Source organism: Myotis davidii, unplaced genomic scaffold (assembly GCF_000327345.1).
Source record: "Myotis davidii unplaced genomic scaffold, ASM32734v1 scaffold168, whole genome shotgun sequence".
NCBI lineage: Eukaryota > Metazoa > Chordata > Mammalia > Chiroptera > Vespertilionidae > Myotis > Myotis davidii.
In genome coordinates, this window is record NW_006383016.1 from 3,068,729 (window position 1) to 3,093,873 (window position 25,145).

At 40.6% G+C, this 25,145-nt stretch overlaps 3 protein-coding genes and 1 long non-coding RNA gene across 12 annotated transcripts in view; 2 read left to right on the plus strand and 2 right to left on the minus strand.

Moving 5' to 3' along the window:
* CBX3 (chromobox 3) overlaps positions 1 to 605 on the minus strand; it is a 12,055-nt gene extending 11,450 nt beyond the window's left edge. For both annotated transcript variants that reach the window (XM_015558148.1, XM_006778986.2), the window contains exon 1: positions 493 to 605. The gene's annotated coding sequence lies outside the window, so the exon portion shown is untranslated. The remainder of the gene's footprint in view (positions 1 to 492) is intronic.
* Positions 606 to 759: 154 nt separating this feature from the next.
* HNRNPA2B1 (heterogeneous nuclear ribonucleoprotein A2/B1) lies at positions 760 to 11,259 on the plus strand. Of its 7 annotated transcripts, XR_436491.2 has the most exons (13): positions 760 to 936; positions 3,609 to 3,644; positions 3,742 to 3,852; positions 4,189 to 4,335; positions 4,623 to 4,833; positions 5,000 to 5,101; positions 5,180 to 5,260; positions 5,921 to 5,983; positions 7,132 to 7,251; positions 7,490 to 7,612; positions 8,602 to 8,684; positions 10,056 to 10,188; positions 10,718 to 11,259. XR_436491.2 is itself a non-coding variant. In XM_006778990.2 (12 exons), the coding sequence occupies exons 1-11, from the start codon at positions 931 to 933 to the stop codon at positions 8,661 to 8,663; spliced, it is 1,062 nt and encodes a 353-aa protein (XP_006779053.1). In that variant the 5' UTR covers positions 760 to 930; the 3' UTR covers positions 8,664 to 8,684; positions 10,718 to 11,259. The 7 variants fall into 7 exon arrangements, 6 of the variants coding, with proteins under 6 accessions (XP_006779053.1, XP_006779051.1, XP_006779052.1 ...); XM_006778990.2 differs by lacking the exon at positions 10,056 to 10,188; XM_006778988.2 differs by lacking the exon at positions 10,718 to 11,259 and having other exon boundaries at positions 10,056 to 10,242.
* A 2,303-nt stretch (positions 11,260 to 13,562) lies between these two features.
* NFE2L3 (nuclear factor, erythroid 2 like 3) lies at positions 13,563 to 23,101 on the minus strand. Of its 2 annotated transcripts, XM_006779566.2 has the most exons (3): positions 22,281 to 23,101; positions 17,345 to 17,428; positions 13,563 to 16,409 (listed from the first exon to the last, which is right to left on the minus strand). In XM_006779566.2, exons 2-3 carry the CDS (start codon positions 17,348 to 17,350, stop codon positions 15,177 to 15,179), a joined length of 1,239 nt encoding a protein of 412 aa, XP_006779629.2. In that variant the 5' UTR covers positions 17,351 to 17,428; positions 22,281 to 23,101; the 3' UTR covers positions 13,563 to 15,176. The 2 variants fall into 2 exon arrangements, with proteins under 2 accessions (XP_006779629.2, XP_015413632.1); XM_015558146.1 differs by lacking the exon at positions 22,281 to 23,101 and having other exon boundaries at positions 17,345 to 17,517.
* On the plus strand, positions 18,537 to 25,145 carry LOC107181684. Its single transcript, XR_001512370.1, has 2 exons — positions 18,537 to 18,909; positions 25,102 to 25,145. It is a non-coding gene; the product is annotated as an uncharacterized LOC107181684 (long non-coding RNA).

Below are 25,145 nucleotides of genomic sequence, written 5' to 3' on the forward strand. Positions count from 1 at the left end.
GGGCGGGAGAGGGAAGGAGGGGCGAGGGCGAGGACCAGGGTCTGCAGGGCGGGGACGTTTCGGCTGCGCTGCCGCGGCGCTGGCGCCAAAACCGGACTCCGCCCACTTCCTCGCTCTGGGGGTGGGTATCTCCCGGTGCCGGGAGGTGGATGGTGAAGTGGGTGCGGGATAGGGAACGACGAAGGGTGCCCTTCGGCCCCCGAGACTGGACCCCGCAGATCCTCCTGGCCAGGGTCAGGTTGGCGGAGCGCGCAGTGTAACGTGCTGGCTAGAAGTGGCTTCGGGTGTACCCGGAAGGGGCCGAGTCAGCCCTCGGCGCCGGGGGAAGCGAGGGGGGAAGGGGAAGAGCTGCGGGGAGGCGACGCAGATTTCCCCGGGGCAGCAGGCCAGGAGGGAGCCCTGTCCAAGGCTGTGCTGAGGGAGGGGGCCTCGGGGCTGCGGATTCAGCTCCACCCGACAGTTTTAGTCTCCAAGGGCGCGACCGTTTCTCACCTGCCCTGCGCTCTGGCGGGGGCTCAACCCGGTTCCAGCGGGGGAACTGCGCCGCCGCGAGCCTCCGGCAATTCACGGAGCCGGCTTACGCCAGTGACGCCCCGCGCTCCCCGGGGCGGGGAGGAGGGCGGAGTACACCTTCGGCGTAAGGAGGGCGTGGAGGGTTCCCGCCATTGGCGGCAGTTAGGGCGTTCACGCAGCGCCCTGACGTAGGGACGCGTCGGTGGGAGGGAAGGTTCTAGAAAAGCGCGGCCGCGGCTGGAGCGGCATTAGCAGCGGCGCCGGCTCAGCGTGCGGACGTGCCTCTAGCCTTGTTGTTTCTCCAGCGGCGGCAGTTCTCACTACAGCGCCAGGACGAGTCCGGTTCGCGTGCGACCGCGGAGATCTCTCTCATCTCGCTCGGCTGCGGGAAATCGGGCTGAAGCGACTGAGTCCGCGATGGAGGTAACGGGTTTGAAATCAATGAGTTCTTGGAGAGGGCATGGCGCGGCCGTTGGCGCCTTTGTGGAAGCCGGCCCCTCCCGTCTCGCGGGAGAGCGGCCGCGGAACTGGGCCACTCCAGAAGCGGTTGGTCCCTGGACACGGCCGCAGAGGAGCCCTTGGCCGAGGCCTGTGTGTGCAGCACGTTCCCCACCCTTCAGCCTCCCGGCGCCATTTCCCTTGGCTGGGGGTGGGGGATGGGGATCGCCCACATGGCGGACGCAGCCTCGCTTTAGGGAAAGTGGGGCGTGGAGGCGGGAGGTGCTCCGACCCCTCCCCCTCCCCCGGGAACCGGATTTGGCGGCCGCCATTTTCATTCCTCTCCGTCCTCGCCGCGTTTTTCTTTTTAACTGTCCGAATGCTACTATGTGGCCTTCCTTACCAAAGAATGGAAGTGGGCCACTGTTTTCCTTCCTCCCCGGGCCGGTTTCGTGCGGTTTTGAGGCGCGTGCCGAGTGTTTTGGGCGCCCGGCTCTGTGAAAGTGCTGCGCACCTCGTTAGAGGCGCGCTCCCTTCCTCTCGATGAAATGGCGCCATTGCGTTCAGAGCCACAGCGAAGGGCGGGCGGGGGCGGGGGGGCTGCTGGTCGCACCGCTGGAGAGCCTCGCGGTAAAGCGTTGAGCCCTGTTTTAAGGCGACCCAAAGCGCAAAGGGGACGTTTTGTTTTGCAGTGCTTATTTCTCTGAGTAACGGTTTTTTTTCCCTGGTCTGCGGTGACTAAAAAGTCAGTTTTGCAACCAACTTTACAATTAGAAATGAAACCAAAATTAGGACCCATCAGATTAGTGCCCGTTATGGGTAGCTGTGGGGAAGGTTATAGCTGGGGGCGTATTCATTTTTGAAAACTTTTTTTTCCTGAAGGCCTCCCTTTGAATTGTATTTTTCGTAGTCTAAAATATATTTGTACCTGTAAAATTATTTACTGGTTAAGACCATTCATTATTGTAAGTAATCGGAAGTGAAATAGAAATGATTATCCTTCAGACTTTTTAAAAAACACGGCTCAGTCCTTCAATGCGTGTATTGCTGTAGATAGGTTTTTGGCTGTGCCACTATGTGTTTGAACTTTGTCACTTGCGTTTTTCATTTATGTTTGCAATCATGGTTGATCATTACATTGATAAGTATGAGGTCTCAAGCGAAGCGGGGGGAGGTCTACCTGGGCATTTTCTTTGACCCTATGCTCCCTTGTAAAGTAAATTTGTAATCGATAGTGGACATCGGGTAAGTTTGGAGAAAACTGAGGTAAGTAACAAGCTTTTGTTAATGATTTGAAAAAATTGTATATGCACTTTTTTAATCTCAGTAATTTACTTGGGGTTTAAAACACGTATTTTTCTGACAATACAGTGTTTAGCAAGTAAAATCAGCTTTAAGAATTCATATACCAATATGCAAAGTAATCACTTTAATATATTAACATTTAAATGTATTAGGAGCTAATTTGATAATTGGTTAATCTTGAAATTTTTTTCAGATTCCTGAAAGCAGTTAACAGTAAAAAAAAAATGTCTGACTTGCTTATCAGTGTATTTTTTGTTAATGGGAGAATGTCACGCGCTCAGGGAGAAGTCTGCATGTAACTGGGTTGAGTTATAATGCTATTTGGGAATAAAATTTCCTGTTGTATCGAAAGTCACATTAATTTGATCTTTTAGTTTATATTGCACATTCATAGCAGTTGGTCATGGACAGCAGAACTAATTTTTTAAAAAATGTATTCACTTGAAAACCAAATGACCTGCAATCCATACTTTTCAGCTCCAAATTCAGGACTGATAAAAACAGCTATTTGCTTGCTGGTTTTGGGGATTAAGAGATTTCATCCCAGGCTTTTATCCTTTTTGCTTGTAAAATTATAGAAACTCATGTTGTATAGCTTGTCAGATGTCCAATAATAAGTTCAATATGCTTGAGCTTTCTGTGTGTTTTTTTCCCCCCAGTGGTAGTAGTCAACAGTGCTCATTTAAATATTTTTATGTTAAAATTTTAGAAAAGTGAAGTTATTACAGTGAATGTATTTTACTGACTCAATAATGGCTGTTAGCCCTATATTCAGCTTGTTTCTGAATTGTCGATTTAAATTCCAGAAATTGGAGTGCCCACGAAATCATGGTTATTACCTTTTAAGATATAAACAATCTTTAGTTGGTCATGAAAATCAGTCTGTGTTGGTCAGAGAGTGAATTTTAAGGATATTTTGCTACATATATTGAACATTTAAATTTTTACCCCAATCAAAAGTAGTTGGTAAATGGGGAAAGGATTTTTTCTTATTGCAATACATTAAGTCCCCACTAGAGGGAGCAAATGAAAAAAAGAAACACTTAAAACTAAATCCTAAATGGTAAAAACTGAGTATTTAATGTTAAATTCTGTTCTAGGATATAGGGTTGAATGCAAATTCTGATGAGAATTGCTTAACTCTTCAATGACCAGGGACTAGATTTGCTCCTTTCTCTTCAGAAAGTATTTTAAGTGATACTGAATGTATGAGAATTAATGTCAAGTAAGTTTAAATGAAGCATATGACTTTGAAACGTGTAGTACCTCTGACAATTTTTTGGTGTAACACAACTAAATATACAGTTTAACATATGGTTTAAATTTGATGTAAGTTTTTTTTTTCCCTCCAGAAAACTTTAGAAACTGTTCCTTTGGAGAGGAAAAAGGTACTCTGCCAGCAGGTCACCTTATATTTAAGAATTTAAATTCCTGCATACAAAGAGAAAATGTAAATAAAAATTGAAATGGTGTTTTCCTTTGCAGAGAGAAAAGGAACAGTTCCGTAAACTCTTTATTGGTGGCTTGAGCTTTGAAACCACAGAAGAAAGTTTGAGGAACTACTATGAGCAATGGGGGAAACTTACAGACTGTGTGGTACGTTCAATGCATAAAATTGCCTTTACATACTAGTCCTTCAACTTGGGTTGATTTGTTTAACCCTTTGAGTGCCAACCAATATCCTAGGAACTATGCTAAAATTGCCAAGGCATTTTTGCTGATTTTACAGCAGTTTAGGATAAAAATTATGATAGCGCTCCCGGCACTTCTGGCGAAAGTCAGGAGCAGCGCGATCACCCTCTCCGGCACTCTAGGGGTTAAAATACTGAGTGAATCCTGCAGAAAATAACTTAAATCTAGGTTCTTAATTTAAAAATGCTCTTAATTGAACAGATAACTAGATCAAATGCTGGTTTCCCTTTGGTTTTAAAGGTAATGAGAGATCCTGCAAGCAAAAGATCAAGAGGATTTGGTTTTGTAACTTTTTCATCCATGGCTGAGGTTGATGCCGCCATGGCTGCAAGACCTCATTCAATTGATGGAAGAGTGGTTGAGCCAAAACGTGCTGTTGCAAGAGAGGTGAGCATAGCATAACTTTGTGCAATAAACGTGAAGAAAATTTTGTCCTACCGAAGATAAAATGTAAATTTTGAAAGAACTTAATTCTTTTTATCCAGCTCAATTTAAGCTATGGTGGTTTCCCTGGAGTAGCTTATTTCCTAAAGACGAGTTTCTTACTCATAAGCTGTTGCTTTACCTGGTATTTTATCATAGGATAGAAACAATTTATGGTAGTATCCAGAGATGCTTTCAATCATGTTTAGTTTCTGTGGTCATGAATTGACTCCCCCTACCTTCTACTACAGGAATCTGGAAAGCCAGGGGCTCATGTAACTGTGAAGAAGCTGTTTGTTGGTGGGATTAAAGAAGATACTGAGGAACATCATCTTAGAGATTACTTTGAAGAATATGGAAAAATTGATACCATTGAGATAATTACTGATAGGCAGTCTGGAAAGAAGAGAGGTTTTGGATTTGTTACTTTTGATGACCATGATCCTGTGGATAAGATTGTGTGTAAGTGTATAAGATTGTGTATAAGCACTAGATGTATACCCCTTTTATAGATTAAGTTTTGGATATGTTAATATCTATATCTTTATTAAAAGGCAAACTTTAAAGTAAGTTATAAGTTATAGTTTATAGAATGCTGATTTATTTAAGTTTGAATTTTCCCTTCCAGTGCAGAAATACCATACCATCAATGGTCATAATGCAGAAGTAAGAAAGGCTTTGTCTAGACAAGAAATGCAGGAAGTTCAAAGTTCTAGAAGTGGAAGAGGAGGTACCTTTTAGTTACATTTTTTTCTTTTGAAGATTTCTTCGTGTAAGTGCTTGTTACTAATTAGGGCACTTATTGTAGGCAACTTTGGTTTTGGAGACTCTCGAGGTGGTGGTGGAAATTTTGGACCAGGACCAGGAAGTAACTTTAGAGGAGGATCTGGTAAGTTTTAAGTTCTAAATATTGAAGGGTGAATATGCTTGATTGGAAAACTGCGACTCATATTTGATTAGAATAATGAAATCAGCTTAATTTTAAGATGATATTCTTAACTTTTTATAAGTAGATGGGATATTCTGATTTGGCTAGGTAAGAGGTAGTAGTTCAGACATAATCTTAAAGCTAATAAAGGACAATTACGGAAATCCCTTTTGTGGTCTTTAAGAACATTTAAAATGGCTTTAGAACCACCTTAAAAAACTACCAAATAACCCTGAATAGTGAGTGGAAATATCACAGAAACTTTACCTGTGGGCTTAAAAACGTTTATATCTTTGTTAATTGTTTTTTTATTTAGACTTCAAGTAATTATCTGAATAAAATAATGCGGACCCCATTAAATGTCATTCTTGTGTAAATAAATGGAACCTCTTAAATTGAGGTTTGCCAAGTCCAAGCCTGCAAATCGGGCAGTTATCTTGACAGTGAGGTTTAATGAATTACACTTTGGTGTGTTTATTTTGAGGAATAAAGTACTGATACTAATGTTCAGCATAAAGGGAGATGGTTCCTAATCATCCGTAGGTAATAATAGAGAATATGAAGAAAAGGAAGATAAACTGAATAGGGTATATTAATCATAATTTTTTTCCCCCCTAACAGATGGCTATGGAAGTGGTCGTGGATTTGGGGATGGCTATAATGGGTATGGAGGAGGGCCTGGAGGTCAGTTTCTTAAACATCTTGATTTATGGGGCTTAAAAAGATTAAATCATGCTGTGTGTCCAGTTTAATATATACATGAGGTTTTCCTATGTCTTCCATTTTACCTTTGATGGCGGTTTTAGTCATTTGGTTTTTCCTGTAATTCACACCTTAGCTTTTGTATAGCTGAAGGAAAGAGTATACTAGTGGTATAAGGTGCAAGATCATTTGGGTGAATTTTAAATGAGAATTTAAGGATGCCATCCTGTTTCTCAAGCAAAAGAATTGGACATAGATGTGATACTTTATGTATTGATTCCCTGAAAAAGTATAGGACATTAGATACGACCATTATCAACATGTAAGGGGAATATATGTAATAGCAATTATGTTGCTTTAATTCTTAATAAGATTAGTCCCCCAGGATAACTTCCCAAATGTCACCAAAGGAACATTTCCAAAATACACAAGGGTGCTGTTTGCTTCAGCTAAGGTTATGAGCCACTGTTACATATCAAGTGATACATTAGATGTTTTACTGGAATACAGAAAAGGTTGATAGCTGCTGGCAAATTCCTAGTAAAGACATCTCAAAATGAGCTAGCAAAAGACCGATTTTGTCACAAATTACACATAACTAAATTATACCTACATATTTCCAACTTTGCTTTGAAATCCAAATTAATTGTCCATCAGTTTGCTAATTTCTGATACCCCCCATTTCTACTCAGGTGAAGGGTGTAGTGAGCATATTATTAGGAAACACGAATCTGAGTTGGGAACTTTGAATCTTTTGGACCACTTAAGGTGATGGGGGTGGCTCTTGTTTTATTAGCTTACACCTCATCTACCCTTAGAAACATTAACACAAAATACAAGGTATCTTAAAGAGAACCATTAATACCTTTAATTTCAGGGAAGAGCAGTGACACTAATAGGTATTTGTCTCTAACGGTTTTGTCAAGTTGGTTGTGGGTGTGTACTTCCCATCCCCAGATGTTTAACAGGGATACTTTGTTCTGCCCTTGAGGCTGTTCTAGAAGAGATTTCATAGAATAAATATATTACTTAGAAAAACATGTTTTGGAAAGCTGGAAATGGGTTTGATAAGACAGTTCAAATGGCATTGAAAATATTAAGTAATTACTTAAAGGCTTATTTTATAATAGGTGGCAATTTTGGAGGTAGCCCTGGTTATGGAGGAGGAAGAGGAGGATATGGTGGTGGAGGACCTGGATATGGCAACCAGGGTGGGGGCTACGGAGGTGGTTATGACAACTATGGAGGAGGTAATAAATTCACCTGCAACCTTTATGTGGGAATTTGAAGTGGAATTAATGACTTTTCTTTCATTTCAATGTTGTCAATAGTTGACTTAAAATTGTAGAATTATAGATAGGTGTTTTGCATTTATTCTGATTTGCTTTTTTGGGAGATTTGTTGTAAATACTTGGCATGTATCACTGTTTAATGTTTGTTAATTCTGAGGGTTATTATGCACAACTTGAATTTAAACTTTTTTTACAGGAAATTACGGAAGTGGAAATTACAATGATTTTGGAAATTATAACCAGCAACCATCTAACTATGGTCCAATGAAGAGTGGAAATTTTGGTGGTAGCAGGAACATGGGGGGACCATATGGTGGAGGTAATTTGTTACATTCTTTAAGTCATTTTGTGGGGTTAAAGAGAAGGATTAGTCTGACATGATTTGAATGGCAAAGATAACATGCTCATGGTTTATAGCGGGGGGTGGGGAATTTTTTTCTGCCAAGAGCCATTAGGATATTTATAACATTTGAGGACAATACAAAATTATCAACTTAAATAGTAGCCTGCTATATTTGGCCAAACATTCAGTTTACTCCCCTAATGCCTTGCAGGGCCAGATCAAATGATTTTGAGGGTTGGAAGTTCCCCACCCCTGGTTTAAAAGGCCACTGAAATTCCCAGAAATAATTTAGTTGTAATTTCAGCTTGGATTTGGTGTGATGGATGGTGGGATGTTAAGTAGCATAAAATACAGGGTGGGGCAAAAGGAGGTTTACAATTCATAGGGAAAATGATACAGTAATTAATACAAGAATAAATACTGTTTAATGTACTCAACAACTGTAACCCTACTTGTACTCCACCCTGTATTTACAAGTTGGGAAAGTAGGTTTTCTGCCAATGGCTCTTGGCAGAAAAAAATTCCCCACCCCCCGCTATAAACCATGAGCATGTTATCTTTGCCATTCATATTTTGTGTGGGGGGGTTGTTTTTTTTCCCTTGGCTGATTATATGGGAGCCAAATAAAATTGCCAAGCACATAGCTAAGTGTTTTAAATTTGTATGAGTTGTCTCTTAAATGTTAACTTAGTAAGTTAATCATAAATCTTTATTCAAGTTTTTATGTAGCAGGGCCAAATAGATTTCTTATACCTCTCAGTATTTTTTTAAATACAGCTTCCTTACTGGCTCCAAATGATAACCCTCTAAAAGAGTAGGTTCAGTCATACCTGGATAATTTACTTTGGAGATAATTAGAAACAATGGGTTCTGACATGCTTTAAAGCCCATATATAAATACAAGGTAGAATTAATTATTATGCTGATTATGGGAAATGAAGTAAGTTTCCTTTGTCCTGTTCTAGGAAACTATGGTCCCGGAGGAAGTGGAGGAAGTGGGGGCTATGGAGGGAGAAGCCGATATTGAGCTTCTTCCTATTTGCCATGGGTAAGTAGCTTTTGAGTTTTACATTATTACTGTCTTGGGGAGACCTAGCTGTCAGGAGTAAAAGCTTTTTAGGATCATGTTATCTTTCCTTAAAACCTGGGTAGATGGATAATTTCATAACCTATTTTTTTTTTACTCTTTACTTCTGTTGAAACAGGCTTCACTGTATAAATAGGAGAGGATGAGAGCCCAGAGGTAACAGAACAGCTTCAGGTTATCGAATAACAATGTTAAGGAAACTCTTATCTCAGTCATGCATAAGTATGCAGTGATATGGCAGAAGACACCAGAGCAGATGCAGAGAGCCATTTTGTGAATGGATTGGATTATTTAATAACATTACCTTACTGTGGAGGAAGGATTGTAAAAAAAATGCCTTTGAGACAGTTTCTTAGCTTTTTAATTGTTGTTTATTTCTAGTGGTCTTTGTAAGAGTGTAGAAGCATTCCTTCTTTGATAATGTTAAATTTGTAAGTTTCAGGTGACATGTGAAACCTTTTTTAAGATTTTTCTCAAAGTTTTGAAAAGCTAGTAGCCAGGATCATGGTGTAATAAGACATAACGTTTTTCCTTTAAAAAAATTTAAGTGCGTGTGTAGAGTTAAGAAGCTGTTGTACATTTATGATTTAATAAAATAATTCTAAAGGAAATTGTGTAATTATAGACTTTTTATTTTAAATAAGTTAAGGAGTGGGTAGTATAACTAAGGTCCATTGCAAAGCTGTTGTTATATTTGTGTAAGATAAATGCTGGTCAGATATAAGTGTGTTGTCTTATAAGTGCAATTCATCAGGATTAAATTATCTAGATAACTTAAGGGATATCTCTGCAAGGAGAAACACCTTTTTAGATCTTTTAGATGCTGCTTCTTCAATGCAAGGAAAGGAAATAACCCCAGCGAGGTACTCTTCAGGGATACAGGTCTAGTACAAGAAAACTCTTGGCGGCTACTAAGTTCAGCCAGTCTTAAAAAATTGTGCTGTTTCTACAAAGCTTTTAACTACAGTAGTTTATAAGGATGCCAACGAAAGCTGAGGGTGTAGAGCAAATAGTTCTAAGCTTCAGTTAAACTTCTTTAGGTAAGATCTTATTTACTTTTCCTTTCTTAATTTTCCTCCCCAAAAGATAAACTAATACTCTTCAATGGTCTTTCAGTATAGTGGTTCTTAGTAGTTTAACATAGCTATAAATTGAGTTTAACAATTTATAAACTCAAGAGAATAATTTCATAAACCCTGTCTTCCAGTCTGTCATTTAAATTATTTTGGTTGTGTTCTCCCCCCCTCCCCTTTTCTTTCTTTCCCATCCCCCTCTCCCTCTATGAAGATTCAGGTGCTTAACATATCATTTTTTTCCCTGCTGGAATTTTAGCATTGATATGAACCATGGACAAGTATATTCTGCTGCCACAAAGACTGTAAAGTGCTTCATTTCAACAGCTGAGGCAAGCCAAGTGATTAATAAAGCTTTTCTTGGTTCCTTCAGTGGTGTTGGTAGTAAAATGGTAGGTAAAAGTTAGGCTGCAAGCTCAATAAACCATGAAATTTCCCATCCTTAACATCCACGTGTATTCACATTTCTTGGATCAAGCATTTTGAGTGAACTGGGGTTTTTATTAAAACATTTTGCTTTATTCAATAGGGTTCTAGTTTTACATGCTCATCAGGACTAGGCTAAGGAGATAAGTAGGGCTAAATGGTTGAATCAGATAATAGTTTATATTTACAGTGTCTGTCTACATTATGAATCCTGTATGCATTTAATACTAAATACTGGGGTATGAATGTGGTAATTCTTTCCCAATTCCCTATTTTATAGGCAAGATATAGGTTCGCTGCTGAAATTCATTTCTTAAATGTCATCAGAGTTTGATTGCCTGGCTTTATTGCCTTTTCAGGAAAGTGATAATCAGGGCATTTTCTGCTGTATGCACCAGTGAGTCTTCTTTGATCCTAAGACCACCACAGAAGTTATTTAGGTTCTTTGGACAAACATGATAAACTTCTTCAGATACTTTTTTTTTCCTTTGGCAGGAAGGTGTCTTGCTGCAGGTAACTAATGAAGAAGTGGTCAACCACAGAGTCTTCGAGAAATAAGAAATTCTGTACCATCTGAAAGTAGTTGTTGGTGCCTTCATTTTAAAAAGCACTCTTTAAGATTAAAGGCAAATGTTTTCTGATAAAATACAAACTTCATTTAGTATAGGTTCTTAATATAAAACAATTACAAGTTGAGCATTGTTTGTAAAAATAACATCAAATCAGCCAGAGAGAGAAATGTATCATGTTTTAAATTAGGTTTTGTGAGTAGACAGATTAAAGTTCTATTTTAAATATAAAGTTTTATAAAATAAATACTTTTGTATCCAAATATTTGGTGTAATGTTTACACATAAAATGTGTGAATCTTGTTCTATAAACATTCAGTTGTCTAAAGAATTGCCATCCCTTAGGTTTTTAAAGCAGTTTCACAAAACTGTACATATTGCCATTTTTTTCTTATAATAGACATGAGAAAACCATTGTGGACATTATTGGCTGTCCCTAATAAAAATGCCATTCTTTTATACACTATATTCAGCGTTGGAATGCTGCTATAGTTTTCTGGCTTTACCATGTGTGTTCAACGACCCTGGTGCCGTTTTAAAAATGTATTACAGGCTTTTAAACAGAGTGGTCCAAATTAAGTGATTATGCAAAGCACCAAGATACAAAATTTGTCGTTCTAGTTTCTTAAAGTGGTATTGCATTTTACACCGAGTATTGGGTAGCTGTCTTTAAAGGATTTAAGTATTGTGGATGAAATTTAGTGACTTCAATATTTACCTAAAATAACAAAAAGCATAAAAACATGAAATACCAAGGCTGTCTCCTTTTCTTTGGTTTTGATAATATTAAGTATCAGGTAAGTCAAACTAAGGTTGGCTAACAAAAGCTGTTTTTGTTTCAAATAACTATTCAAGTAAACTGTTGAATACTCAGCTTCACATTAGGAAAATAACTTTGAAGGTTTCAGAAGTCTCTAGCTTGACAACTAAGTTGGACTTTGAGGTATAAATGAAGTCAGAAACCTTAAAACACCCAACCCTTAACCAACAGATATGCACTGTTTTGGCTCAGTGGGTAGAGCATCAGACCACAGACTAAAGGGTTACAGGTTCAATTCTGGTCAGAGGGCATGTACCTGGGTTGCAGGCCTGATCCCGGCCCCCACCAGGGCCAAACTACAGGAGGCAATGAGTCATTTCTCCCCTCCCACTCTAAAAATCAATGGGAAAAATACCCTCTGGTGAGGATTTTAAAGTGTTAATACTTAATAAACTAAATGAAGTGGCTATTGAAACAATTTCCCTTCTAAAAGGAAGGTAACTTTGGGGCAGTACTTTAAACCTTTTTCGTCGGCATACCAAAGGTATTGTGGGTAGGACAAAAATAGGCATAAGAGACAATGCTGCACAAAGGCCAATGAACTTGTGATCTCGGTATTGACAAGTTAACGATTTGAAAGCAATTTACCTGATCCTGGTTGAAGGTCAGAATCGCAGTGGTGACAACTGGGAAGTTTCATCCAAATGGTATGACAGGGCTGGCAAGCTGGTTTTGGCTATTTTCCCTCAGCAATCCCAAGAACAAATACCAAAATAGGGCCGATGCTACTAAGTCACACTATTGTGTATTCTGATGGTTGCATAGATAGTTTACTCATGATTACTGAGGAGCAAGCATGATTAGAGGCTGGCTCCCACATGGATCTTTAGATCTTCATGTGAGATTTTCAATAACCCAGTTTGGTTTAGGAATGCAAGTCAAGTTGCCCTCTAAAAATTCTAATAATTAGTATTTGTACTGTTTAATGTTGAAATTCAGTAATTTAGGGAGGCTTTAAAAGAAAGTTCTTTAGTAACAGTTCAAAAGTGGGTGCATCTTTTCAGAGATAACACTAATAGCTAGAGGGTCTTGTTGAGCTCAACATGTTGATTTTATATATACTTAGACCAACATTTCATCTCGGTTGTTGAGGATGTTCAGTAGGACTTTTTGATGGGTACAGGAAGGAAATGAGATGCCAAGCCTGGGATACTCTGCTGGATTTCAGCTATAAACAAATGGGAGTTTTATTATGAGTAATTTCAGGACTAATACTATATTTGAAGGAGGTAATAGCTTTGTTAGAATTTAAAATGGAATTTTGGTTTGGGTCAGTCGACTAAATTGAGAAGAGAAAAATGTTTCAAGGAAAATGCCATAGAAAATGCTTCAAGGAAGCCAAGGGCTAACTGCAAACAGTTGCTTATCTTAGGGGTATAGATCCCATGGGCCACTTAAGGTTTGTTTTTAAATGTCATACCATATGGGAACATTTTCTGCAAACCTTGTTTGGTGGAATTGTTTCTTAGTTCAAAGTCTTAACTGCCGCCTCATGTTAAGATTAACTGGTCTGGTTTAGCTATTAGAGGAGGAATGGGTCAATAGTTTGACCCTTACAATGCACACTTCAATTAGAAGTTGGCCTTTAGAAAGTGATCAGTTCCTGATGTCTGAAGCTGTATAGATTGGATTCCTCTTTCTGATAACTACCCTCAAATTCAGAATAACATGTAGAGACTACTGAACTAGTAAAGCAGTTAAGTCAACCTATGTGTGTTATGTTCCTTAATCTAAAATAGAGAATTCACACTAAAATCTTGGAGATTTCCATTGCTAATACCGGATTGTCAATGACAGTTGAGTAAGCAGTTTCAATTTACCCTGAATCTGATTTTAATTGTGTGGGGTAACGGGAAATTCGAGGTTTGACTTGTTGACCTTAGGTCATAATGAACCAAACTAACTTCAAGAGTGATAGTTTTGTTAAAAAGCTAGCTCCACTACATGCCTCTTTTTTTTTTTTTTTTTTGCCAATTTGATGTCCACCTATATTTTATTGTGGTCGTGGTAGTCCCAGGGATTTGGAGAGTCTGACAGACAATATTTGAATAATAGGATTAACAGTTTTGAAATCTTCACGTAAATCAGTACTGTAGAATCTTAAGTTGTAGATTTGAAATCATTTGTCATAAAGTGCCCTAAATCTGGTTTAAATAACAGACATCTAGAGAGTACTCCTTTGCCAAGCCAGCCTATCAACATTTAATGTGATTATACAAAACTGAAGAGTGATGTATCTAGGAGTATTATTGTGGCAAAATCTAGGGTTTGAAAGAAATGGTTAGGCCCAATTAAAAGTGGAGAAAAGTTTATTATAAAAAATCCACTTATAAAACTGCATTTTTGCAAACCAAGATAATACTTTGACTTTAGATTTTTACATTGTTAGGCAAATCTCATCTGACAACCTTATTTTGAAATAAAACATTAAGTATTCATGTTACTTAGATTTAATTCCATTATTTCTAGGATTAGTGGCTTTTACGTTCAGTCCGTCCACTTGTTTATTTTACTGTCCTGTTTCATGTGGTTTCAGTATTTTCAGTTCTGGTTGTAGTCTCTGCTCATCGACTCTTCCCCTGCCGGTTGGTGTGTTCATGTATGCCTCTAATGTTTTCACATGAATCTGTGAATTTTGTGGTGAGACATGTTATGGATGTGAGGTCATGCCTACAGGCTGCCTTACTTGCCTGGCAGTGACGAGCTATACACTGGTAGCCATGCTCTATTCTGTAAAACCTGTGACTGTAGAGGTCTTTGTTTTCAGCCAGTAAGGCCTAATGCATTTTTTTTTTGACACCATGGTTTATAATTTGGCCATTTATAGTCTTTATTTCACATAGTATTGTTAAGTCCAAGTGGGGATTTCCCTTACTAGTGTAACAGACTATGTTGAGTTCAACATGGATTGAGTCTTAATATGCTGCCCTATTTTGCTAGATATTTACCTGTATTTCTGAATGGGTATTTTGGAGGAAATAATAGCCAAGGTAAATTTGCTTAGGATTTCTGTATATAAGGGAAAAGTTAACTTTTTAAATAAATTCAAGTATAAAATTCATTTCCACAGAGAAAAAGTTATAATTTAAGTATTAATAAAATAGCTTTTGAAAAGTTCATTATACTTCAGTGCTAACTAAATGAGAATGTTAAGGCTACTTTGCACTTCAAGTTAAAAACTAAAATACATTTTAAAATAATTACACCCAGTGTTAATGTTTAAAGTGACCATATTACTAGAAAATGGCTACCAAAGTGAGTAGGTAGTCCTATCAAGTTTTTGTCACCTACTCTGTACATACTTATGAATTGTGCATATAACATAGGAGGACTTCATGGGGAGAAGAGGCTTTCCCAGATTTCCCACGTCTGCTCTCGAAGTCCTAAACTGGTCCATATAAGCTTCAGAATGTAGCCTTAAGTGATTCAAGTAACAGTGCTTAAAAGATGCTTGAGGAAACCTTGAAGCAGTTTCAACGGTTTGTGATCTATTTAGCATTATTACTACTTTATACATATTAATGGAATCAGTCTACTTTCAATTTCTTCTGTCACTTTTTCTCTTTCACTTTTGAGTTTCCTTTTTGTAGCCTGAGGTCACCAGTTCCTTGGGTACAATCAAAACACTTCCGTCATGGCTGCATTGAAGAGCATATTGGTTTGGATTGACGGGCCGACCTTCATCATCTCTTAACCTGCTAAGAATATCATGATAAAGGTCGTGCAGTTTCTGTTTCATGATATTAATGGCTTTGTTACACTGGGCTCGCTCGCTCTTAAGGGTTTCCTTCTTCGCTTGCAAGTTACATACATCATCTTCTAGATTCAAAATTATGTCCAGTTTGCGCTTTCGACAGTTCTGAGCGGCAACTTTATTTTTCCCTCTTCGTCTGATATCACGGATGAGTGACACTTGTAAATCTGTCAGGTAGTACCTGCTTAGCATACTATTGAAAGAATCAACAGGCATGTGGACAATTTCATCTACAGAAAAAGGGATGTGCAGAGCTTTAGCACGGCGTTCATCACGGCTTAAGTTTCTGTCTGTGTCATTCAGGTACCTACTTTTTATTTTCTGTGACTTCCCAGGCCATAAAAAAGACTCAGAAGTGGATTCTGGTACACTTGACTGTAAGTGGTAAGTGTGGTTATGGAATATGTGTTGAAATGCAAGGTCCCCGTGGAAAGTAGAATCACTACTAAGATCAATGTGACGAATCTTACTGGGCTCTGGGTAGTAGCCGCCTACAGCCCCTTCTAAAGCATGGTGGGAAAGAGACTCAAGGTCACTACTAGAACCTATAGCACTGTCACACACACAGGAATTAGGATTGGTGACAGAGGTGCTATTATGGCTTGAATTTAAGGAAAGCCCAGAATCAGAATCGGGTTCTCCAAAAAGGTGAGAAACCTCCATTGCATCAAAACCTTCTGTCGCCAAAGACATTGAATTTATCTCATCAAATATATTTATATCAAGGTCATATAGAAGGTCGTGGCTTGTTAGATTCCTTATCTGATGGTCAACAGGTGGAAGAAATCCTGTTAAATTAGTTCCAGGAAGGGTCTGTGCAGGGTTGGTGGTGTGAGGATTTAACTGCAGAAATGGTTCCTGTGGCTGTGAAGTCCTTCCTACTGGGTCTCTTCTAAATGTATTGTCTGGACATAGCAACATGGCCTCATGGAGATTGACATCATGACTTATAGCCTGGCTAAAATTCACATTGTAGTATGCTGAAGAATTCATGCCATCATTGATACTTCCTGAGAGAAGAGGAATATCTCCCAGGGAGATGCCCTGAAAAAGAGAAAAGAGCACTTTAATACACATAGCTCAATTTCAATAGTTCTAGTACCCAATACACCATTTTCTTTTTTCAGTTTTGTCTGCTGCTCTGTGTAAGTAGGGACATGCTGTTGGCTATAACAACTACGTGCAGTTAAATAATATGGGCAACTCAATACATTGTGTGAATCCAAGTCAAGATATGCTATACTTGGGGAAAGGTTGGTTCTAATACGGCAATTTATAATTAGGTTATAACATTCTAATGTTATACTCTTACTGTATATTTTAGCTGTTGGCAATCTAAATCCACACTGGAGGATCATGGATAATAGCAATAGTGAAGTAGTGCTGGTTGGGGGTGTGTGTGTGTGTCTTTTAAAAAAGATCAGACCAATAAAGTATGATGACACAAATGCTACCAGGAAAATAAAGGTATGGCTTAGTTTGTCAAATGTTTACTGCCATTTTGATTTTATGTGAATTATATAAATTTGATTCAATATGAATTATGCTAATTTGATTAGGCCTTTGCGATTACTTGGAGGAATAGTATTTACATATTTGGCTAATTCCCCAAAGTGTTTATTAAAAAAGTAATCCTGCCCTGGCCAGTTTGGCTTAGTGGATAGAGCCTCAGCCTGCGGGCTCAAGGGTCCCAGGTTAGATTCTGGTCAAGGGCATGTACCTTGGTTGGGAGCACACTCCAGTAGGGAGTGTGCAGGAGGCAGCTGATCGATGTTTCTCATTGACGTTTCTAACTCTCCCTCTCGGTAAAAAATCAATAAAAAATATATCTATATAAAATAAAAGGTAATCCTAAGTCTGTGTGCTCAAATAGTAATAATGCATTAGTTTAAACTATATCATCCAGGTATAAAGGTTCTATTTATTGAGAGGTCAGTGCAGAGATTTCCTGCAAGGATACAAGCCAATCTTCCAGTTACCTCCATTGAATTTTCAGGCTGTGATGAAAGCAACTGAAGTAAGTCTTCCAGAGAGAGAGATGTGTCAGTCTCATTTAGATATCTCTAGAAAAACACAAAAGATGCATCAGTCATTAAAAGGCTGAAGTGGTTGCCTGGGGCTCTAGGTTTTATCTGGAAAGGACAAGATCTTATCTCTGTATTTTTAGCCTGATCTTGCTAAAAATAAGGTTTTAATACCCCTCCTTTAGGTATCAATATTCTCATACCCTTAAATAAGAACCTTTAACTCCTCCCCTATTCCTGCCCTAACCATCTTCATATAGCTTTTGGCTAGAATTGTTCCAACTTACTGTGCCCTTCCACAGCTGACTCTCCAAATCTGCTACAGAATTTTGTGACTTTACAGTCAAGTATGTATTTAGATGTACCAAAATAACCATCTCATTTACTCACCATTGTGTCATCTCCTGCCTTCAAAGTTCCTTCCTTGCTGAAATAGCTCCTTTGATAGCTTTTTAGAGCCTCAAGTAGTAAGTGCTAGTTTTTATAACCTGGAGTTATTTTGTCTTCATCTTTAATTCTATTTGGTGAGATGATCAGGCTTAAGATTTTCCCTCAGTACTTTTGTTCCATGGCATTTATTACTATTGATTTGCTTGCAGTCTGTCATTTTATAGCCAATTTTTTTCCTCAGCTAACTTTAATTTTTTTCTTAATTCTTTCTTGTCCTACCATTCACTTTGATATGTTTGGAATTTTGTATTTAGTCTTCTTGGGACTATATTCCATTAACCGGAGTCAGGATCATTTTAATTTTGGAAATATTTTGCTGGAATCTTCAAAACTGCTTCTCTTTCATGCTTTCTAATCTCTCCTGGGACTACCATAGAGCTCAGCTGTGTTGAGAGCTATTTCTGTAGGAATCGCACATTTCAAGGGCTACCAACTTATCAGGCAGTTTTGTTTTTCTCTGCAAAGACCAGTCTGCATCATTTTCTCAACTTTGCTTTCTTTGCTCAGGGTTCCTGATGGTAATGGTGTGGATCAGACTCTATAGCTGGCTTTGGAGCCCATTTGGGGTTGTTTTCTAAGGGGTAGACAGTTTCCTTGCTCTGTCTCCTAGTCCAGTGGTCGGCAAACTGCGGCTCGTGAGCCACATGCGGTTCTTTGGCCCCTTGAGTGTGGCCACGAAGTTTCAATCGCACTGTACGTGTGCGCTGGCACGTGGTATTTTGTGGAAGAGTCGCACTCAAGGGGCCGCAGTTTGCCGACCACTGTCCTAGTCCCTATTTCCTGAACCAAAGAGCTCATAAGCAGGGAACCCAGGTGCCCCAGGCACAGGCTTGAGGTATATTCCATTCATTTAACCCCACTCTCATGACATCTAGATCCAGTTCCTCCTGGAGGTTCCTCAGCTTGGTGCCCAATTATTTTAAATTGTAGGTTTGAGTCCCTTCTTTGTTTCTTGTATCTGTGGACTTTTACTTTCTTGCTTTTGAGTTCCACTGTGCACTGAAAATGTTGCCTGTTATATTTTATCCAGGATTACTGCTTTTAGTGTGCCATGGCGATTATCATTACAGGTTAGTGAGTTCACATTCCTGACTTGCGCTGTGCATCACTTCTACCCCTAACTTTTTACTTTAGGGTTTTCAGTTTTGAAGATTCACACCAGTTGGTCTGCGGTGTATGTGTGTACAAATACTTCATTTCCTTTCCTACCAAACATCTTGGTTCTATGAAGCCATGTTTTCAAGCTATTTCATTGTAATACAAGGAATAAATGCAAGGCTTTCTATGGATGCTGTAGGAATGTTTAAGCTAAATTGGTGGGTAACATTTCTTGCTCTTTAACTGGCAATTATACATTCTTATTGGGTAGCGGACTTCTTCACCAATTGAATTGTTATTTGAAATGATTCCTAATTTCTGGAGAAATTTTAGAAGTATTCTATTACTTCCGTTGAGGACCCCAAACTTGCTCAGTCCTGGCCAAATGTTTACCAAAATTTGCTGATGGTCACAAGTGTCTGAGAATAGATAACATCAGCATACATCTGGATTCCTGCAAAAACAATCCTTAGTGGTGGGTAAGTAACATTATTTGCAGTAAAGAAAGCCTTAATATTTAGAATACAGAAGTAAGGGTATGAGGATCATTCTGCTTAAAATAAATCATGGACTGACTGACCCCTTCAGGCTAGTCAAAAATGTGTTTCATTAAATATTTTTCCTGTTCCCTCTTCTTCAATGCCCCTGGACACAGTGGGCCAACGTGTTAACCCCTACTGATCCAGCCGTCTGGTTGGGTCCACGGAAGACAGAGGCAAGAGATGGGAGGAGCAACAGAGTACCTTAGAGACAATAGCTCCCACTGATCAATTCCAGCTCTCACTGAGCTCTATGCCTCCCAGGTCCCCTTTTGTCCTGATGGTGGTAATGGTAGTAATGGCTTCATGTTGTTGCAAGTCCCTGGGAGCGGGACTCCCTATTACCTCAGTGTTTCCCTTAAACCTGCCCTCACCTGTTTTTAAAAAAACACAATCCCCTCATTCACTTCAGAATCTCATGGGCATGTGCCTTGTTTCTGAGCCTCAACTGTGCACATCATTCTGTTAGAAACATTTGTTTTCATAGAACTTGGTTAATCCATTTCTAAATCTAATTGCTGAGTTTTTTCTGTTCAGGTGAGTACAGATCTTGCATAAAAATGGACACTCAGCTATTCTTACAATTAATCCAAAAGACATATTACATTAAATTTGATTTAGATTGCCAGGGAGTGGTCAGTCTTCTTAAGACCGACTCCTAGAAATCTTAACATAAAATACAAACATACACTTCTGTTTTGGGTCAAAAAATACATTGCATTTTGAACAGAGATCACTAGGATATTTAAAGAATATGGTGGACACACAACTTTATGACTTATCTTTTAAAAGATGAAACATTACTGTAAACTTCAAATTGTCTTTAGTGAGAAGAAAATCTCTTCAGACCAGCTAACCTACATTTATTGTACTTATTCTTCATTAATAGCCAGCAGTCTAAGTCGGCCTACAGTGGGGCTAGAAAGAGGTCCGGGTTAAGTAGCAAGTCATGTCATTTGTCCTCGTTATCACCCAGGATTGTCACCTGAAGGGAAATAAATACTATTTCAACAAACTGTCAGAGTACCTACTAAGTAACATCTCAGTAAAAGAATTTTGTAAACTGATGCTAACTAAACAAGATATACCCACCAGGCACATGGAGGTGCACAGTGAGGAGCCAAACCTGAACTTAAGGACTGAGGCACAAATGCCTTTCTTTGAGTGATTAATGTGTCTCTGGAAAGTTCTGTCCAAATTGATATTTTCCCTAATTTAAATTGTATTCTCTAAGGAAGCTCCCTACTTGGATCCCTTCATTAGCATGTGAAGAATGCCACTCTGTATCTAGCAGTGAGTCACTTCAGGTAATTCACAGAAGTAAAAAACAGTTCCCGCTCTTCTGGGAAGCTCAGTGAGGGAGCAAAGACAAAGGCACACCCAGGAGAAAAATGAAACAACAGCACAAATCTGTAAAACAATGAACTGATAAGACTGCGATAAAAACATCTTCTCCCTCCAAAAAATAGACTTTGGGACACTCAGGAGTAAAGTGGAAAGTGGGCTGAAATGTGTCCTTTCGAAAAAACGCCTTTCAGCATTTTGTTAATATGAAAGTTCATTGGCACTGATGTGACAATAACTGCTGTGTGTGTGCGGGGGTGGGTGGGGTGGGGTGGCAGGGTAGGGGAGTGCCACACCAAGGGTACATAAATTATGAGGAAATACAGATCTGGGAGAAGACGTGGGTGAAAGCATAGGCAGGAGCAATTACCTCTGCACTTCAAAATGAAATGCAAGCCTGAATGGGGTCTTCACTTAATTGGGAGGGTTCCTTGGAGTGAGCTCCTCACCCCTCTCTCCTTAAGAGGGACAAAAAGGGACCCTAGGAGACCACTTAGAAATGTGGCGAGTGTATTCCCTGCAGTTTGGGAAACACAGTAGATGAGTGTCCAGAGCTTGCCTGAGAAACACAAAGGGCAAGAGGCTGAACAAGGGCCGAGCTTAGGGGAGGGACTGGACTGACAAAGGGGCTGAGGGGCATGTTTCCAAGACCAGCTGCTGGAGAGGGTCACCTGGAGGTGGAGATGCGTCTGTCCTTGTCAAGAGATGGGCAAGAAAGGACTCCCGTTGTGGGGGTCTCCAAAGAACCTATGGAATGAAAGTGCCCTCCCAACAAAAACAGTTTAAACACACCCTATGGTCCAGAGAAACCAGTATCAAATAGTGCCAGTCAAACCCCCTTTCCTGAGCCATTATTATCCCACCACACCCCAGAGAAGGCAGCTTAGGGAGCAAGGGAGGACTGAGGAAACGGACAAATAGGCCACATGCAGGTGTACACACCCACACACACACTTTCCTCCTCGGACAGGCTCAGGCTGCAGCGGATGAGTCCGGAGCCGAGAAGCCGAATTTCTGTTCAATTTTTAGAATTACACTGGATTATATTATTGACCAAATTGCTGCAGTGGGATGATCAGAGAGATTTTTATTATCTGTAAGTCATGGGAACTGCCCAATTTCACTCCAGGTATAGGGAAGAATTCACTCTCCTAGAATAGGATAGGACAGGCTTGCGGGGGGCGGGGGCACAGTGGGTGGGCAAAGAGCAAAGCTGTTTTCTGATTTCACTCCATCAATCATGTAATGTTTGAAGTAATGTCACATGGTCAAGGAGATAGTGATGGACTCTCTGAAAATGGCCAAGGCCTGGTGCCTTCCATCCTCCAAGGCGGGTCAAAGCACAGCCCCAAACTCCACCCGGGGCAGTCCTAGCCGAGAAGCCACTGGGACACCTTTTAGGTGAGTGCCAGGTGGTTTAAAGTTGGAGCCTCCATGCTGGGGTATTCTGGCATGCTTACCTCATTCCTAGTGTCAGTGGTCTTTTCTGCCTCCCACTCAGGTGTATCTGCTGTTTTAGTTTCATCTTCACCCTGCTGCTGTAGTGATTTGTCCTTCTGGGCTGACACACTTTGCTCATTTTCCTCCTGCTGGGAACTGTGACCTGTAGCTCTTAATACCTCATTCTCCTATAAAAATACCCAAAAAATGTTCTAAGTAGAAATCCATATTCCATCAAGTAAGTTGAATTTATAGCAAAGATTTGAACTGGAGGTATAAATGGGGAATACATCAACCCACGCACACAGGAACCAATGGGACTCCAGGAGAGCACAAGGCAGCAGGGGCTGAATAGTACTGCCTCCATTCGGAGACGCAGGCAACGAGTATGAGGTGACAGGAAGTGAGGTGGGGTGGGGGAGAGCCCGGGGACAGCCATGTCCAGGGGTCCAAGTGTTTCAAAAGAATGGAGTGGATGAGTGCAACGAATGCTGCTTGGAGGCTGCACAAGGATGGACAAAAGTATCCATTGGATTTGGCAATAGGAAGGCTGTTGGTGGCCTTTGAAAAATCAGTGTAGGGAGGAAGCCAAATGACACTGTGTGGAGGAGTGAATGGGAGGTGACAAGTGAAACAGTACAGTTGATTCAAGGATTTTGGCTATGAAGTGGAGAAATGGGTCAGAGTAGAGTTTTGTTTTGAAGATGAGAGACACCAGAGTACGTTCGTAAGGGGGTGACTTCGGAGAAAGGGCAACTGCAGAGCAAGGCCCACTGGAAGACAGGATGAACTCCAAAGCACCAGGGGCAGGAGTGATTTTGAAAGAAAAAACACATAGAGCCTTTATTTCAAGTGGATGCAAGATATTTGAGGATTTGGGTAGAAGATTACCTATTCTTATTTCTGAATGGTGTTTTTAAAAAGCAGAAATGGACGTTGACCAGTAAGGTGGTTTTACAATACGCCCACAAATAATTTGACACTCTTTTCTCAAGGAGCTAAAGCTTAGTCCTCCTCCTGCTGAGTGGGGGCTAGATTTAGTGAATTGCTTCTAACAGAATACGGTGGAAGTGACCTTTTTAAAATATATTTTTATTGATTTCAAAGAAGAAGGGAGAGGAAGAGAAGAGAGAGAAACATCAATGGTGAGAGAGAATCATCGATTGGCTGCCTCCCACATGCGTCCCAACAGAGGTTGAACCCCCAACCTGCTTATATGCCCTGACTGGGAATCTAACTGCCCGCCTTTTGGAGTATGGGACAACGCTCCAACCACCTGAGCCACCCAGCCAGGCCCGAGTCCTCTTAAAAATGGAGGCAGGTGGAGCTACAGGAGCCCAGAAGCCTAGTCCCAGAGCGGGAATTTGAGCTTTGTTGCCTGTCATTTCCTTTATCTCTTTGGCCCTTAGAGAGAAGCAGAAGAGACAGAAGGTGAGCCCTGGGGCGGGGCGGGTTGCTCTAGTGTTGAAGTTCTGAGAGGGCGGGCCCATTCCAGTTCCCAGGCTCCAGTGGTACAAACAAATAGCTACATAACTGATCACCCAAACCCATCCACTTCTGAGGGTAAGAAGGTGCTGGAAACAATTAAGCTGGACAACAGGCATAGGCCAAGACTGTCCCAAATGGTCACCCTGTCTCTGAGGCCACAGGGGAAAGCGGAGGCTGCATATCAACCAAGAGCCTCGATGGCAGACTGAACTCCACTGACCTGGGAAGAGAGAAACGTTCACTTGCACAGGGTTACATGGTCAATAAATATCTTGTTAGCCAGTCCTTCACTTAGTCACTCAACTATCAGTTACTGCAAGCCTATCACAAAGCTAGCAGAAACATGTGCTGCAAGCAGTGAGCAAGAGGAGGACTTCCCCAGGTGATTGTGGTGCACAGGAGGGGCAGTGGCAGCTGCTGGGGACCTGTGCGGGGACCACTTCCAGCTGTGCCTTCGCAGAGGCCTCAACTGCTGAGAGCGACTTCACCTAAGGCCACACCCTTCCCGGGCACTCAGATCCCTCCCTCAACTGGACAGAGAGGGTACAGAGGCCTGGCCACCTGGCCCAGCGTGGGACAATCGTGTTGTGGGCCACTTTAGCCCTCAAGCTCCTGGTTTCGTTACCGGCATCATAGCTTGGCTTCTGCATCGGGTCAATCCCACTTTCATTCCTCTCCTCCACAGCGGTAGCTGCCTAGGTACTTCCTTATAAACATTCTGCCCCCTCAGTTCAGTCTCAGCATCCCCTTTCCAATTTACAACAGCGGGGAGAGAGGAGAGGCCAGGACCTCAAGGCGGAGGGGTGGAGGATCCACATTATATCCGTTTAGAAAGTGAAAAAGGACTATCATGCCCGTAACATAATTGGCAGAGTCTGCAAACCCCACCAAAGCCTTGTGGCTAGGAGGGCGCAGGCCCCAAAACTGCTGTTAAAAAGGCTCATCCTACTCTTACCAGCTGTGTGACTGCGGGCCACTTCGACCCTCAGTTTCCTTGTCCGTGAAAAGATATTTTCTAATTCACATTTTAAGAAATTAGTTGAGAAAAAGCACGTTTTACATTTTAAGCTGCTAGAGAGACATTACTGCTCCTTTCAACTGCTTTTTGATTCTGAAGAGTTGGCATTAACGCCTAACTGCTGGCAACTCAATCAGAATGTGAAGAGAAAGCGAAGCCAGCCACAGTGGCCAGTAATTACTGTTCTCTTTTCCTGTTTTTCTCAACTCAGTGACATGGGGCTGAGACAGAGCGTATGTGTTTTACGAGTACACTGCAGAGCTATGGTCCATGCTCTTAATTTAAAGACTGGGTACATGAAACCCATCATTAACCTACTTTTTATTTGTATGTAGGTGATACTTACTCTTGTGAGGCTGGGACTCAATAAAAATAAAAA